The sequence below is a fragment of the Zophobas morio genome, unplaced genomic scaffold (assembly GCF_036711695.1).
Source record: "Zophobas morio isolate AGI-343-1 ecotype UQ-CSIRO unplaced genomic scaffold, CSIRO_AGI_Zmor_V1 ptg000002l, whole genome shotgun sequence".
Lineage (NCBI taxonomy): Eukaryota > Metazoa > Arthropoda > Insecta > Coleoptera > Tenebrionidae > Zophobas > Zophobas morio.
Window position 1 is genome coordinate 8,160,684 of NW_026972107.1, and position 16,279 is coordinate 8,176,962.

The window sequence follows — 16,279 nt, forward strand, 5'->3', positions numbered from 1 at the left end:
GTGAAGATTTAATCTAGCGAAGAAATAATTACAATTTGCCGAGTTTGCAAATTCACGTTAGTAAATAATAGGAGTATAATTTTAACGAATTACTTAACATTGAAAAATTTTCGTCGACGAATTTCAGACGTGATAAATTGCTCTCATAAAGGTAATTACAGATTTTTAAATATTGTTCAAGTAAATTATCGGACAATTTTAGTCAAAATTAGTACCCCGCAAGATTATTGTCTTTCGTTTTGTCCTAGATCAAAGGTCAAGGAGTTTTAATTTAAGAGTTTTGCACAAATTACATACATTTTTTTTGGTGGAACCAAAAACTCTACTTAAAAGTGATCATAAAAATATTTTGGTAACTTTTTTCAGACTTCAGAGAAGTTATTGAGGCACTTTTTGGAATTAGATATTCTTCAATACTGTGGGTTCAACCTTGACAAATCTACGCTTTTTTCTGTTTTTTTTTTACATTTTCAATTCCCGAGTTATTGAGAGAACCGTAACCCATGGACCTTGATATAATTTATGGCATAAATAATAAACAAATTAAGCTAACAATGCGTGTGTCTTAATTATTTTTTTCTGTTTAAAAATATTAATTCTTGTTTCTGTAACGAAATGGAAGGGAGTGGCGTTTTGAAATTGAAATATTGATGAGCATTGTTATTGGTAACACTTTATTTAATCCTATAAAGTTATTTGTTTTGTGGACCTAACGATATTCCAAAATAGTTTCTATGACGGTGTTATACAGAAGATTAACAACATTTTTCGCACTAATAAAGTCGTAGTGGTTAAAAGTTGCCAGTGGTACTTGGTACTCTTTCACTACATTGGGGAGTGCTCGCACAAGCTTGCCCATATTCTAAAATACCAACAAATTAGTGTACAATTTTTATTTATTTATAAGTACCTTAATATTAACGGCCCAATCATTGTCGGCATAGTATAGTGCCACTGGTGTCGTCACTTCAGAAAGATCATAATGTGGTGGTTGTTCTTGACCATACAATTCCAAATTTTTTTCTAATCCATAGTCATACTTTTGGAAGTTACCTGTCTGTATCATTTGAAACGTATGTATCATCTGCTTCAGCGAGATACCATTAGGTGTATTTAAAGAAAACAAGGGTATTAAACTCTGAAAAAACAACGGAGGAAGTGAGTAAGTTTCAAAATGTTTTTTGTATATATACCATATCCAGTTCGTCATAGCTGTACCCAAACATTACGAATACATGATGCAAACACAAATCCACAAAAATTTTGTTTCCGCTACAAATAAACCGGAAGTAACTGGCAAGAACACCATTCGTATTAAATATTTCGTGCATACTAAGAGCGTTCAACACTTTCTGGAAAAAAAATGTCGTTACGAAACTTGCTATCCTGATCGGTACTACACCTCTTCGAGTTCCCAAGCACCGGCTAAGTATCTTAAAACAGGACTTTTTGGATCTTTCATAAAAACTGCAGGAGCGAAAGCAGTCAGCAGTTTAATTTTTTCAATATATTGTGGTTTTTCTGACTGCATAGTTAAAAATAGAGACGCTGATTGGGAATAAGCAACGCATTGAAGTGAATCGTGGTTGGTGGTTGTTAAAACGTGATCGATCAAAGCAGGGATGTCATAAATTCCAAGTTCATATAACCTGGAAGAGCATGTTTAAAAATAGTACAGTGGCTAGAATACACTCACGTGAAGTCCCAATAAGCGGAATCTCTATCCGGGTCGAGTGTTTTGTGTTTTCGCGACCATGTAGTACCTCTCACGTTTCCCATCCAAACATCAAACCCTCGTTCCGCCAGCAGGAAACTCAGAGAATTGTTGGGTCCGAAATGGACATAGTCCATAGAACTCAACGAAAATGGGTGTACAAACAAAATCGGTGGTCTTACTTGAGGTGTTTTTTTCCTCCCATGGGGAATTCTATGCAGTGTTAAAATATACCCATCTTCGGTCACCACTTCGTGGACTTCTGCTGGGTACCCGAATTTTTCGATGAGCTGTTCCTGTTTTTTTTGCATTAAAGTGTCGTTCATTTGGTGTCAACTTACAACTTTTAGGCCCTCGTATTCGTGTTTTTCTTGTGTAAAATTAAAATATGTTACACTGAGTGTAGAAAGAACGCAGATTATCACAGGTACTAAGATCGTTTTTTTGGACATCGTGGACAACGGAATTGGTGACGATTTTAAATATCCATGGTTGTTAATTAACACTTGGTTTACGACTACACACTCTAAGTATTATTTTTACACTTGCTGATGTAAGTAAATTGCATTACTGTCAACTATCGGCTTTTTCAATTTATGCCGCCGATTTACCTTGAAATTTGATAACCAACCTGTTCCGGAGCAGGCCGCTAAATGGAAGTAAATTAAAATAGTTGGTGTTTATCGTGCCTCTTTAAACATTCTCACTCTAAACAAAACACTCTTCCGTCTTTTTCTGGCGTATAAAATATATGTGTTTTTCGTGTTTGCTTCATATGCAGTCGGGTTTTATAGTCATGAATTATCTTTTGAAGTGAATAGGGATTTCGTGGTGATTATCTTATCTTTGAAATAATTACTGAGATGTAAAAAACTTACAAATTTTCATGTAACTAAAGAATCAATACGTACCGAGAAGTTGCCTTGAGTTTTTCTTTAAAAAAAAATACAACATTGGTAAACATGGGACAACAAATTCAGTTTCACCTTCATCAAATGTGAAATGTACAAATTTGCAAACATTTATTATGAGGGCATGTGTTTAACTTCTCGTCATGTCGACAGTAACAGTAACGATATTTTCATAGAGTGTGCGCATAAGTTCTGCTGATAATAATTTTAGTAGCAATAATCGTAATACATACAAAGATAATTATAGATATAGATAATTTTATTTAAACCTCATTCAGCAAAAAATAAATAATTTACACAAATCACTTAATATATAAGCAAACAACAAGTTAGACGTTCTTCGGGATGACTTCATGAGTGAATAAAAGGAAGAATAGCAAATTTTATAGAAACAAGATAATAAAAATGTTCGCGATGTAGGCACTACGTTTATGTATTCTACTTAATAATTTAAGGTAGTTTGCATTTCAAATTTGTACGACGAGGAGTTATCAGGACAGTAAGCATAAGTACAGTGCCCAAACACACTGTTTTTGTATTGTACGTACATATAAATCTGGACAGCTATTTACAATAATTTTGATGATTTACATTGGGATAAACTTCTGAGACAGATGATACAAAATATTTGATTTTAGTATTTTAGAATCTCGTCTATAACAGCGTTGTACAACAATCGAACGATATTTTTTGCAGCGAGGAAATCATAATGATTGAATTTATCTGAAGGTACTTTGTAAGTTTTCACTATATTGGGCAGAACTTTAATAAGCTTCTCCACGTTCTGAAAATGAAATAAGGATAATTTTACTTGTAATTTTGAGAGTATAATATTAGGTTACCGCAATGTTTGCAGCCCAGACATTACTGGAATAATACAAGGCTGTGGGTACTGTAAGTTTAGACAAATTATAACGGGGTGGCTTTTCTTGGTCATACTGTTTTTTATTGCCCTGAATGCCATAGTCATATTTGCTGAAGTTGCCAGCGCGGACCATTTGAAACACGTGCTCTAAGTTGGTCAGTGATGTACCAGAGGGAAATTGTGAGCTCGTTAGAGACAGCATATCCTGGAAATGGTCATAGTAAAACCACTATTTTTGAAGATATCTAATTTTTACCATAGGCATCTCATCATAATTGTAACCGCAGACACTAAACAAATGTTGCACACATAAGTTCGCAAAAATCGAATTTTAGTTGCAAATGTGTTCTGTATTAGTTCTCAATAAGTCACCTTGCTTAGGAATCTCAAGGTAATTAAAAAATCTAAAAAATGCCTGAAAAAAGAGCTTAGCTTAATAAATCTGGTTCTTTTAACACACTACACCTTTATACTATCTTGGTTTTTCGCTTCTTGAGTTTCCTATGAAAATAGCAGGACTTAGAGCTGTAAATAGTTTTACTCTGCTGAGGTATTCACTGTTTTCCGAACCCATAATAATGAAGGCCATCACTCCTTGCGAAAAACCGACATAATAGAGTGAACTGTGGTTGGTAAATTTGACAATGTGATCAATAAACGCAGGTATGTCATATGTTCCCATTTCATGTACCCTGAACAGAAACTAGTTTGTTTAAACCTAAACATATATGGATGCATACGAACGTAAAATTCCAAAAAGACAAATCTTTGTCCGGATTTAAGACGGCGTGTTTCCTGGACTAAGTAGTACCTCTGAAATTGCCTAACCATACGTCGTACCCTTTTTCCGCCAAAAGAAAACTTAAGCACTTGTCAGGTCCATAATGCACGTAGTCCCAAGCAGTCTGTAAGATTCCTGGTAAAAGTAAAATCGGTGTTCCGTTTCGAGAATGATTTTCTTTTCCGTGGGGAATTCTGTGGAGGGTTAAAATGTACCCATCTCCCGTTGTGACGTGGTGAACTTGGACTGGATATTCGTACCTTTGCATAATTTGTTCCTATGTTTAGTCGTATAACATCTGGATAAACTGTGATACTTACTACATTGAGACCTACGTAAGGATGTTTGACTTTGGATTTATTCCACACTTCAATAACACTAATATAAATTGCAGTTAATACAAAAATATAAAGGATGCTATATTTTGGATTTTGGAATGTCGTGTACCACCAATGGCTACGTTTTGGTTTTGCGCTTTGGACCTTCATGTGCACTTCTCGATGGTCTGACAGTTAGTTTGAAAGGGCGTTTTTTTATTAAAATTAAATAAAAACAGCATACACAAAAAAATGCATAATCAATGAAAACATAGTCGAGTCAACAAGTGTTGTTTATCTTGCAGGTTAGGCAAAATAATTGAAAAAAACCTTTAAAAAAAGTCGTTTAAATTTGGTGTTGCATAACTGAAGACTCTGAGATCTTGCGAACTTTTTACGGTTACCATAATAAAATAAGCATAGTAAATCGTCAATCAAAAGTGATCACGTATCTTGTCCAAAAAATTGGTGACGTCATCTCAAAGTTTTGCTGGATAAATTCAATGTAAAATGTGCATTATGAGTTTACACTTACGGTTCATCAATGCATTCATCCTTTTTAAAAATGTTTATAAAGGCTGACTCAAAACATTAATGAATGAAACAATTTATTTACTGCTTGAATCAAAAACGGCTTACTTCATTTTTCTGAAATTTTGCAAATACACTGTAGTTACCCAAATTGATACATGTGTCCTTGCTAAAAAGATGATGACACTATCACAAAATATATTATGAAAAATCCACTTGAAACGCACGCTTCACCACAAAATCAATGTTTTTAATTTTTCTAAAAAAGTGGATTTATTTGACTCTTTTTTGGGGACGAAAACAGTTCTGTCTAAGTAACTTTCGACCAGTTTTTAATCTAAATACATACATTAACGAAAATATCCTCAAGTAAGATTGAACAAAAAATTAAACAGCCACACGCATACAAATACAGATTAGATTAGGCATCCAACACGATGACCCCGACATCGCCTGAAATCCTACGTGGTCATCACAAATTTTGTTGTTTTTAACACAATATTTAATTTTAGTATTTTAAAATCTCCGAACCCATATAGCAAACGCCGCCACTCCTTGCGAAAACCCGACATAATAGAGTACCTGTGGATGCGCCGGTTCAGTACGACGTTTATGGGTTCTAGTACGTACGGCGATGATGACGGCGGCCGAGCGGCATTCGCTAAAAAAGCCTGGAAGTTAAACTCGCGGTGGGTACTCCAGAAAGACCCCGATCGCCGACCATCTAGAAGAAAGTCCGGGTTTAAATAAAGGCCACCTTCGGGAACGATTATTATTCAGTCGAGTCGAGTCCAGCAAGTGTCGAGAAAATCCAGTCAAGTGGCGCCGGAATTATTTTGTACATAATCGGTCTGTAAATAGTTGTGTAAATTCAAGTTACTAAGAAATAAATTGTTGAGTTTAACCCACGCCGATTTTAATCACCCGTTCAACGTAACACGGGTGTCGGAAGTGAGGTCTGAAATTAATATCTAGAGCAGTTTAGACAAGAATTCTGAACTGGACTTCAGCAATGGAGAAAAAGATCATGGTTATGTTTGCACAGATGCACGCACGAGATGGAAAAATGAACAAAAAAATGGAAATGATTGACGCAAAAATAGACAAACAAAAAGATGACATAATCACCAGCCTAATTGAAAAATTCCAAAAGGAAGTGGAAGTAAACAAAAGTGAAGTAACAGGAATTAAGGAACAAATGATGGACATAGAAACAAATTTGAAGGTTATGCAAAATCTTGTCGAAGAAAATGTGGTCTTGTTGGATCGAAAAGTAAAAGAGGGAGTCGAACTAAAGAGTGAGTTCGAGAATTCAGTACAGGAATGTAGGGAAGATAGAGTGAAAACTATAGAAGATAGAATGGAGAATAAAATGAAGAAATTTGAAAAGTTAATCAAAATGTAGCAACCACTGGTTCATGTTATGTGCTGTCGGCCCCCAGAACAACTCAATACCCACCTATGATGGTCAGACGCCTTGGTCATCATACAACTAGCATTTTGAAGCAGCAGCGACGGCAAATCTCTGAGAAGAGGAAGAAAAAGCTACAGCTTTAGTGATAGTTTTGTCAGGTGCAGCGCTAGAGATACTCTAAACTCTGTCTGAAGAAGATAGAAACAGATATAGTGCCCTAACTGCTGCTATAGAACGATTTGGGGATCAACATCTGGGACAGGTTTTTGCAGCCTAAGTGAAGACAAGAACCCAGAAAGTTGGAGAATCCCTTCAAGAATTTGAAGCAGATGTCAAGAGACTGGTACGTCTTGCATACTCCGACGCACCGCCAAATCTTCAAGAGAGGCTTGCTACAGAAACCTTCCTAAATGGCATTCGTGACGTTGAAGTTTTAGAAGGTTCTACAATTATCGAGGTACCAGACATCATCTGAGGCCTTGATTTGAGGATGACTTCATTCTGGGAATGAATTTGATTAGCCGCCATGGATTGACGGTCGATCTAGTGGAGAAAGTCCTACGTCTTGATAATGAAGAGTTCATCCTGAATCAGCGTTGCATTGAATCGAAATCTACAAGACCAATCGCGAGCCAGAATGTGAAAGTCAGAGGGAATGCAGAAACAATTGTTCCAGTAGAATAGAAATCAAACCCGGATTTGCCCTCGGCATTATTCAACCATCGCACACCTCCAAGAAGAACCTTACGATTGCGAGTGCTTTAGTTAATACCGATTGTGACATACCTGTACACGTCGCAAATGTTTTTCCTAAAGCCGTGAACATCAAGAGTGGGGATGTTCTTGCCGTATTTGAACCAGTCAAGAACATATTTCATCACAACGAAGATCTTTCTGATGACAGCGATGAAAAAATACAAAGCAACTTAGAAATTCCTGCCCTAGAGCTTGGTGATCTAAGCGAATATCAGCGGAAAATGGCAAGGGAGTTTCTACAGAAACACAATGGGATGTTTGCATCTGGACAATCCCCTGGAGACGCGCAACTGATCCGTCAAGTCCCGCGAACAAGAGGAAGTCGAGGAACTGGTACAAAAAATATTAGACGAAGACGTTATAGAGGAGTCAAACAGTCCATGGTCACCGCCTGTAGTGTTAGTTACCAAAAAGGATGGGTCTACGCGATTCTGCGTAGACTACAGGAAGCTAAATGATGTAGCTAAGAAGCATAGTTACCCGCTTCAACGAATTGATGAGACGCTCATAAGATTATCAGAATCGGCCTGGTTCTCCACGTTGGACCTCAAACGCGGCTATGGGCAAGTCGGTATTCATCCACAAGATAAGGAAAATACCGCTTTTTCTGCCGGGAGCGTCTTGAATCAATTTACAGTAATGCCTTTTGGACTGTGTAATTCTCCGGTTACATGTGAGAGACCATTGTATTACGAGGGCTAACATGGAAGCCATGTTTGGTTTATTTAGACGACATCATGGTAATGGGAAAGGAATTTGAGGAGCACTTGGCCAACCTAGAAGAAGTATTTGGTCGAATAAAGGAGGTAAATTTGAAGCTGAATCCGAAGAAATGCCCCCTCTTCCAAAAAGAAGTAGAATTTCTGGGGAATACTGTTTCGGCGAAGGGGATCAAGCCTACCGTAACGCACCTACTACAGAAAGTTTGTCAACGGGTTTGCTGATGGATTTGAAGTCTCAGTTTAATTGGACTGCTGAATGTGAGGCAGCCTTCAAAAGATTGAAGAATGCAGTATACTCTAGTCCTATTTTGTCCTATCCTCAGTCATCGAGAATGTTAATTTTGGACACAGACGCGAGCAACCTCGGAATAGGCGCTGTATTGTCTCAGGTGCAGGACAAGGTAGAAAAAGTCGTGGAGTACTTCAGCAGCGTACTTTCGAAACCCGAGAAGAACTACTGTGTTACGAACAAGAAGTTGCTGGCGATTGTCAGGACTGTTGAACACTTCCATAAGTATCTCTATGAACGCGAATTCTTGATTTGAACCGATCACGCAACCCTCACTTGGCTCCTTCAGATGAAGAATCCCGAAGGACAAGTGGTTAGATGGCTTGAACGACTCAAACAGTATCACTTCAAAATTAGACACAGCGCTGGTAAGCTCCACAATAATGCGGACTCTTTGTCGAGCAAACCGTGAAAGAACTGCAAACAGTGCGACAAGATCGAGTAGCTTGAAACGTCGTTCAACTGTGGGAGGGACATCAGTCATAGAAGATGAATAATGGACGACAGCCCACCTTAGAAAAGACCAAGAGGAAGACGTGTCACCTTCTTTCAAAGTTGCAGTTGGTGGTTCCGGCCACCAGAATCAAGGAGGCGCTTCCAGGGAGAGATTCTATTGGATCCGTTGTCGCGAAGATGTCGAAAACTGGTGCAAGAAATGTACGACCTGTGTGGCGGTCAAGTGACCGAGGACTGGAGCGTTCGAAAGAATTGTAGTGGACATAGCAAGTCCTTTCCCGGTAACCGAGGACTGAAATAAGTACATAATGGTCGTCAGCTGTTATGCCCTGTCGAACCAAGAACCCACGACTGTTACAAAAATGCTGATTGAAAATTGGATCAGCAGGTTTAGAGTCCCAATGAAAATCCATTCGGACCAAGGCAGAAACTTCGAGTCAAACCTATTCCAAAGGGTGACTGAAGTCCTAGCGACTCGGAAGACACGAACTACGCCGTTGCACCCACAGTCAGATGGAATGGTAGAATGGTAACCGAACATCAGCAAGATTGGGATCGACACCTTCCACTGTTCCGACTAGCTGATCGATCACCTGTCCATGGCACAACGGGTCAGACATCGGCACGCATAGTTTTTAGAAGAGAACTTCGTCTGCCTTGTAACATCTTGTTCGGCTCTTAACCCGTTCAACGAAACAATATGATCAATAAACGTAGGTAGAATAGTATCACGTTTAAATCTAAAAAATATTCATGGGTGCATACGAACGTGGAATTCCAAAAAGACGAATCTTTATCAGGTTTTAAGACTGCGTGTTTTCTAGACCAAGTGGTACCTCTGAAATTTCCTAACCATACGAATCCGGGTGAAAGTAAAATCGATGTTCGGTTTTGAGAAGATTTCCTTTGCCGTGGGGAATTCTGTGAAAGGTTAAAATATATCCATTTTCAATTGTGACGCGATCAACTTCCACTGGATATTCGTACCTTTGGATGATTTGTTGCCATGTTTACTAGTATAACATGTTTAAATTATTACAACAGTCAGACCTACGTAAGAATGTTTGAGTTTGGATTTATTCCAAACTTCAATTTTTTTTACACATCTTTTAAGGTGACCGTCGATCTGCATAATTTCAATTCAGCACTAGATGCCAATAACTGGCCAAGTGGATGCTATGTAACACGTTATTTTCATCGGGCGACGACGAGACAAACACCAAGTTAGTCCAAACTCCAATCTGTTCACTACTACATCTTAATCTCCAAAGTTTAAGAAACAAACGCAATGAATTCAGTCATCTTGTAAATGAATTAACCCCTACAATTATTGGTATCACTGAACACTGCCTCAAAGATGGCGAAGTTTTACCATACGGACCTGAAAACTATCATCTAGTTGCAACCTTCTCCCGTCAAAGCACCCGAGGTGGTGGTACAGCGATATCCTTAAAAAATTCCAATCTGTTTGACAGTTCTCCTGTGAATCTCGATCAACCTAAACCGATAGAGGGTGACTTTGAATATTGTTGTGCAAAGATCAAACCGTCCAACGAGCCTAATATTCTAGTAGTATGTATATACCGTGCTCCTACTGGAGATAAAAATGTATTTCTCCAAAAATTATTTGAGTTATTACAATATGTTTTTAGTACTTCATCAAAACGATTAATAGTCTGCGGAGATTTCAATGTCGCCTTCCTGGAAAACAGTAACAATGGCGAAGCTCGTGAAGTGGTACATCTTTTTCAAAGCTTTGGATTAATACCACATGTACGGGAAGCAACGCGAATAGGTAGAAATTCAGAATCCCTCTTAGACAATATATTCAGCAATATTAATACTGATTCTAGCATGTGAAGTCATCAAGTCATATATATCAGACCATTTCTCGCAAGTATTGAAAATCTCTTCTGGGGACCAGCAAATAGAGTCGGAAACCCTCTATACTCAAAAACGAAATTTCGTAAGTTCAAAAAATAATCTTACCTTTTACGAAGCCATTAGAAATGAATCTTGGCATAATGTTTATTGTGTGTCAGACAGCAGCAGTAAATTTAAACAATTCTATGAAATAATCAAATACCATTTCAACAAATCCTATCCATTAATAACAAAGCCTGTCATCCAAAATAAAACAAAAAAAATTAACAACCCATATTTGAAAACGTGGTCAGCATATATACATGATCTATATAAATTATACATAAAAAATAAATCACCACAACTGCTCCAAAAACTTAAACAGGAAAAAAGAGACTTTAAGACTTTTTAAAAAAAGTAAAACAAGATGAAAATTATAGATTAATTAATGGTTCCACAAATAAATCAAAAACAACGTTTGCTATTTTTAAAAGTATCACACAGCGGGGGTGTCGTAAGCACCAATATTCAATCAAAGATAACAATGTCCCAATTGCTGATCCATCAGAATTAGCCAATAGGTTTATGAAAGTATTCCAACCGACTAGGGACAGTAACTCTAGTAGTTCCAATAATAATAATCATTCAGTTAGTAACAAATATGTCAATAATAGCATGTACCTTATGCCGGTGACAGTAGACGAAGTAAAAAAATTGATAACCACGTTACCAAATAAATATTCAAATGGGATTGATGAAATTCCTATAACCGTAATAAAAAGCGTCAACAATCTTATAAGTGAACCCCTAACTCAAATACTTAATCAATGCTTTTCAGATGGCTACTTTCCAAATGAGTTAAAAGAAGCCAAAGTTATTCCAATTCACAAAAAAGGCAGTAAAGAAAATATTAACAACTATAGGCCAATATCTCTTCTGTCATCAATCTCAAAAATTTTTGAAAAAATTATATATCATAGATTAATTAATTTCCCTTCAACGTAACGCTATCATTTCTCAAACACACCATGGTTTTGTACCTAATCGTAACACCGAAACTGCTTTATTTAATTTTATGGACTCATTACTGAATTCTCTTGACGATCATCAAAAATGTGCCGGTGTCTACTTCGATTTGTCAAAGGCATTTGATACAATTAAACACGACATCCTGTTAAATAAAATAGAGAAATATGGTCTTAGGGGGCAAGTAAATAAATTAATAGCATCATATTTAACTGGCAGAACTCAACGAGTTTATGTAACGACTACTATTAACAATACTTTAACAACTAAAAAGTCGTATATTAGTCATATCATGCAAGGGGTACCGCAAGGATCAATTCTTGGCCCCATATTGTTCCTTCTGTATGTAAATGATCTACATGAACACGTGGACATTAAGCACGTTTATCAATTTGCTGACGATACTTCGTGTATGGTGTGCAGTCATAGTCTTAATATGCTTTCTGAAAACATAGTTACGGTTATTAACAAAATGATTACATACTGCACGCAGAATTGTCTAAAATTAAATGTGGATAAAACAGGATTGCTATTTTTTAAAAATTTTGAAAACATATTTATAAATCATATGCAAACTCAGCAATCTAGTGAAATAAAATTCCTAGGAATTGTCATAGATTACAAACTGCAATTTTCGGAACACATTAAAAATATAATAAGTAAGATAAATACAGCATGCTATGTAGTACGTGTTCTAAAAGAAGAATTACCCATTGCAAGTCTTATGCAATTCTACTACGCTTACGTACAGTCCATTATTTCTTATGGCATTGTTTTCTGGTACATATCGTCTGAGTGGAACAAAGTCTTTATAACCCAGAAGAGATTTTTAAGAATTATACTTGATTTACCAAGTAAAGAATCATGTAGATCTTTTTTTAAAAAACTTGGCATAATGACAGTAACCTCCCTCTATATGTTTAAATTAATAATGTATGTAAGATCTAATGAAACCAGTTTTGAAAAAAACAGGGATCTTTACTCTCGGATGACCACAAGAGGTAATGCTTATCTTAGCGTGCCCAAACATAAAACCCGTTGCTTTGAAAAAGGCCCACATTATAGAGCAATTCTCGCATATAATTCTTTGCCATCAACTATAATAAATATACGCGAAACAAATAAATTCAAATGGGAACTAAAAAAATATTTAATAGATAAAGAGTATTATAGCTTTGATGAGGTACTGAATCAATGCTAACGTCTATATTGTACTGTAAAAATGTATGTATGTGTATATATTTGTATGACACTATGACACTTTTAACTCTTTGTATGTTGTGACAATGCCGATGTCGTATATTCACGACCTTGATGGCTGAATAAAAAAATTTATTATTATTAATTAGAATGATGAAAATTGAAGTTAATACAGAAATATACAGGTTGTTACGAAACATTATTGTCGTGGAAATATTACAACTGAAGAGAATATTTGTATCTTGTGTACCTATATTGGAGAAATTTCTGTTTCAGAAATCGTACATAGTCAGCAATTATTTATTTGTCAACAAATTCAACATTAGTTATAGTACAACTGCTGACGTTAACCGAAATTCCAAATCTTTGGATATCCGACTAATCTATAGATTAGTAATATTTATACTTCCTCATTTAGGAAAATATATTTTTTAAACATTAAAAAAAATATAGCTCTGACTTAAACTTTGCCACTTTCTTTTTATGGTGCATTGTGTTAATATAACTTTATAAAATATGGAGTGTTGTCACAAATTTATTCTTTAAAGATCATTTAACTATTGACTACACTATTATACACTACGCTATCAACGACGATTATTTTTTTTTTTGTGAAAATTATACTAAGTTATTATTACGTGACGCGAAAGAAATTCATAACCTAGAATTAAGTCTCTTTCACATGAGCACTTTTGCGTCTTCAGTCGCGACCAGTTATTAACCATTTATACGCTAGACATATTTGAGAAATCCTTCAAAAACGTCTGCAACGCTTTTCCTTTTGATAAAATTTCGTAGTGGAGTTTAACATCTCATGTGCTACCAATGTCTACGTTTTGGTTCTGCGGTTTGGACGTTCAAGTGAACTTCCCGATGGTTCGACAATTTGTGTGAAAACGTGTTTACTACAATTAATTAAAACACAGCACACAAAAAAAATGCATAACCAGAAGAAACATAGTCGAGTTAACAAGTGTTGCTTACCTTGTAGGTTTGGCAAAATAATAACACATTTAAATCAAAATCGTTTAAATTTGGTGTTGCATAACTGAAGGCTCTGAGATCTTGCGAACGTTTTATGGTTACCATAAGCATTGTAAATCACTAATCTTAATTTAAATACTTGCATACATTAACGGATATATACTTCAAGTACCCATGAACAATTTTAAACAAAAAATAAAACCGTAATACGCGTACAAATACAGAGAATTAATTATAGATTAGATTACACCTCCAACATGACAATCCCGATATCACCTCAAATCCTGCGTGGTCATCACAAACGTTTTTGTTTTTAACGCTATGTTTAATTTTAGTATTTTAAAATCTCATCTATAACAGCGTTGTACAGCAGTCGAACGACATTTTTTGCAGCTAGAAAATCGTAATGATTGAATTCATCTGAAGGTACTTTGTAAGTTTTCACTACATTGGGCAGTACTCTAATAAGCTTTTCCACATTCTGAAAATTAGATAAGGGTAACTTTATTTGTAATTTGAGAGTATTATATTAGGTTACCGTCATATTTACAGCCCAGTCATTACTGGAATAATACAAGGCCGTGGGTACTGTAAGTTTAGATAAATTATAGAGGGGTGGCTTTTCTTGGTCGTACTTTTTTTTATTGCCCTGAATGCCATAGTCATATTTGCTAAAATTGCCAGAGCGTATCATTTGAAATACGTGTTTTAAGTTGGTCAGTGATGTACCAGAGGGAAAATGTGAGCTTGTTAGAGACAACATTTCCTGGAAAATGTCGTAGTAAAACGACTGTTTTTGAAGATATCTAATTTTTACCATAGGCATCTCATCATAATCGTAACCAAACATAACAAACAAATGTTGCACACACAAGTTCGCAAAAATCGAATTTTCATTGCAAATGTGTTCTAGATAAGTTGTAAATATATCACCTCGCTTAAAAATCTCATGGTAATTAAAAAATCTTAAAAATGTCTGAAAGAAACAGTTTAGTTTAATAATTGGGTTCTATTAGCACACTCCACCTTTATACTGTCTTGGTTTTTCGAGAGAAATTTCAGCAACGGGCTTCTTGGGTTTCCCACGAAAGCAGCAGGAGCTAGAGCTGTAAATAGTTTTACTCTATTGAGGTATTCACTTCTTTCTGAACCCATAATAGTGAAAGCCATCGTTGCTTGAGAAAAGCCGACGTAATGGAGTGAATGTTGGTTAGTAAATTTGACAATGTGATCAATAAATGCAGGTACGTCATATATTCCCATTTCATGTACCCTGAGTAGTACTATGTTTAAACCTTAAAGACATTCATGGCTGCATACGAACGTAAAATTCCAATAAGACGAGTCTTCGTCCGGATTTAAGACTGCGTGTTTTCTGGACCAAGTAGTACCTCTGAAATTTCCTAACCATACGTCGTACCCTTTTTCCGCCAAAAGAAAGCTTAAGCATTTGTCAGGTCCATAATGCACATAGTCCCAAGCAGTCTGTAAGATTCCTGGTAAAAGTAAAACCGGTGTTCCGTTTCGAGAATGATTTTCTTTTCCGTGGGGAATTCTGTGGAGGGTTAAAATATATCCATCTTCGGTTGTGATGTGGTGGACCTCGGCCGGATATTCGTACCTTCGGATGATTTGTTCCTATGATTAATAGAATAACATCTGGATATTTAAACTGTGATACTTACTACATTGAGACCTACGTAAGGATGTTTGACTTTGGATTTATTCCAAACTTCAGTAACAGTGATGGAAATTGCAGTTAGTACAAAAATATGAAGAATGCTACATTGCAGATTTCGACAGGTCGTATGCCACCAATGGCTGCGTTTAGGTTCGTCGCTGTGCACGTTCATCTGAACTTGTCGATGGTTCAACATTTAGTGTGGAAAGGTGTTTTTAAAATTAATAAAAAAAAAAAACGTACAACCGGTACAGATGCAGGCGAATCGACAAGTGTTGTTTACCTTGTAGAGTTGCAAAATAATTAAAAAAGCATTTAAATCAAAGTCGTTTAAATTTGGTTTTGCACGACTGAATGCTCCAAGATCTTGCTTGTGGCATGCACAGTAAATCGTCAATCAAAATTGATCTACGTATCTCCTGTAAAAAAACTGGCTACGTCATCTCAGAATTTTGCTTCATATTTTTTAAAATTGTTAATAAAGGGTGACTTAAGAAATTAATGAATCAAACAATGTACTTATTGTTTAAAAAAAAAACAAAACAGCAAATTGAGAGAAATGTGAGCTTGTTAGAGACAGTATACTTATCCGGGAACTGTTCATTGTTTTTGAAAATATCTTAATTGTTTACCACAGGCATCGCATCGCAGTTGTAACCACAAAGAACAGAATCGCAAAAACTGAAATTTTGTGCAGATGCATTCCAAATAAGTTCTAAAAAGGCCACCTCGTTTAGGAGCCTCATGGTAATTAAAATAACTAAAAAAA

General features: G+C 36.1%; 3 protein-coding genes and 1 long non-coding RNA gene across 10 annotated transcripts; all 4 read right to left on the minus strand.

The window, feature by feature from the left end:
* Positions 1-657: 657 nt before the first annotated feature.
* On the minus strand, positions 658-2,800 carry LOC135126830 (lipase 1-like). Of its 5 annotated transcripts, none has more exons than XM_064053021.1 (8): positions 2,626-2,800; positions 2,422-2,558; positions 2,056-2,363; positions 1,697-2,010; positions 1,403-1,649; positions 1,194-1,352; positions 911-1,138; positions 658-862 (listed from the first exon to the last, which is right to left on the minus strand). In XM_064053021.1, the coding sequence occupies exons 3-8, from the start codon at positions 2,164-2,166 to the stop codon at positions 710-712; spliced, it is 1,212 nt and encodes a 403-aa protein (XP_063909091.1). In that variant the 5' UTR covers positions 2,167-2,363; positions 2,422-2,558; positions 2,626-2,800; the 3' UTR covers positions 658-709. The 5 variants fall into 5 exon arrangements, with proteins under 5 accessions (XP_063909091.1, XP_063909109.1, XP_063909075.1 ...); XM_064053039.1 differs by having other exon boundaries at positions 2,056-2,558; positions 2,626-2,647; positions 2,735-2,770; XM_064053005.1 differs by having other exon boundaries at positions 2,056-2,558.
* Positions 2,801-2,962: 162 nt separating this feature from the next.
* On the minus strand, positions 2,963-3,901 carry LOC135126855 (lipase 1-like). The gene is made up of 3 exons (XM_064053050.1): positions 3,747-3,901; positions 3,468-3,695; positions 2,963-3,409 (listed from the first exon to the last, which is right to left on the minus strand). Exons 1-3 carry the CDS (start codon positions 3,753-3,755, stop codon positions 3,260-3,262), a joined length of 387 nt encoding a protein of 128 aa, XP_063909120.1. The 5' UTR covers positions 3,756-3,901; the 3' UTR covers positions 2,963-3,259.
* A 172-nt stretch (positions 3,902-4,073) lies between these two features.
* Positions 4,074-12,163, minus strand: LOC135126862 (uncharacterized). 2 transcript variants are annotated; one of them, XR_010280145.1, is made up of 3 exons: positions 4,592-12,163; positions 4,235-4,531; positions 4,074-4,182 (listed from the first exon to the last, which is right to left on the minus strand). It is a non-coding gene; the product is annotated as an uncharacterized LOC135126862 (long non-coding RNA). The 2 variants fall into 2 exon arrangements; XR_010280144.1 differs by having other exon boundaries at positions 4,235-4,548.
* Positions 12,164-13,362: 1,199 nt separating this feature from the next.
* LOC135126871 (lipase 3-like) lies at positions 13,363-16,256 on the minus strand. 2 transcript variants are annotated; one of them, XM_064053069.1, is made up of 7 exons: positions 16,143-16,242; positions 15,515-15,929; positions 15,154-15,467; positions 14,856-15,102; positions 14,647-14,805; positions 14,368-14,595; positions 13,363-14,310 (listed from the first exon to the last, which is right to left on the minus strand). In XM_064053069.1, the coding sequence occupies exons 2-7, from the start codon at positions 15,704-15,706 to the stop codon at positions 14,161-14,163; spliced, it is 1,290 nt and encodes a 429-aa protein (XP_063909139.1). In that variant the 5' UTR covers positions 15,707-15,929; positions 16,143-16,242; the 3' UTR covers positions 13,363-14,160. The 2 variants fall into 2 exon arrangements, with proteins under 2 accessions (XP_063909139.1, XP_063909148.1); XM_064053078.1 differs by having other exon boundaries at positions 14,221-14,310; positions 14,368-14,500; positions 14,559-14,595; positions 15,515-16,256.
* Positions 16,257-16,279: the final 23 nt, after the last annotated feature.

Coding starts and splice junctions, on each gene's coding strand:
- LOC135126871 (XM_064053069.1), bottom strand. CDS start 15,706: ATGTTGAACCATCGACAAGTTCAGATGAACGTGCACAGCGACGAACCT. Junction 15,468..15,514: donor CTTACGTAGGTCTCAATGTA/GTAAGTATCACA, acceptor TATTAATCATAG/GAACAAATCATCCGAAGGTA. Junction 14,806..14,855: donor AAAACCAAGACAGTATAAAG/GTGGAGTGTGCT, acceptor TGTTTCTTTCAG/ACATTTTTAAGATTTTTTAA.
- LOC135126830 (XM_064053021.1), bottom strand. CDS start 2,166: ATGTCCAAAAAAACGATCTTAGTACCTGTGATAATCTGCGTTCTTTCT. Junction 1,139..1,193: donor GCTATGACGAACTGGATATG/GTATATATACAA, acceptor TTGTTTTTTCAG/AGTTTAATACCCTTGTTTTC. Junction 863..910: donor ATTGGGCCGTTAATATTAAG/GTACTTATAAAT, acceptor TTGGTATTTTAG/AATATGGGCAAGCTTGTGCG.
- LOC135126855 (XM_064053050.1), bottom strand. Junction 3,410..3,467: donor TCTGGGCTGCAAACATTGCG/GTAACCTAATAT, acceptor TTTCATTTTCAG/AACGTGGAGAAGCTTATTAA.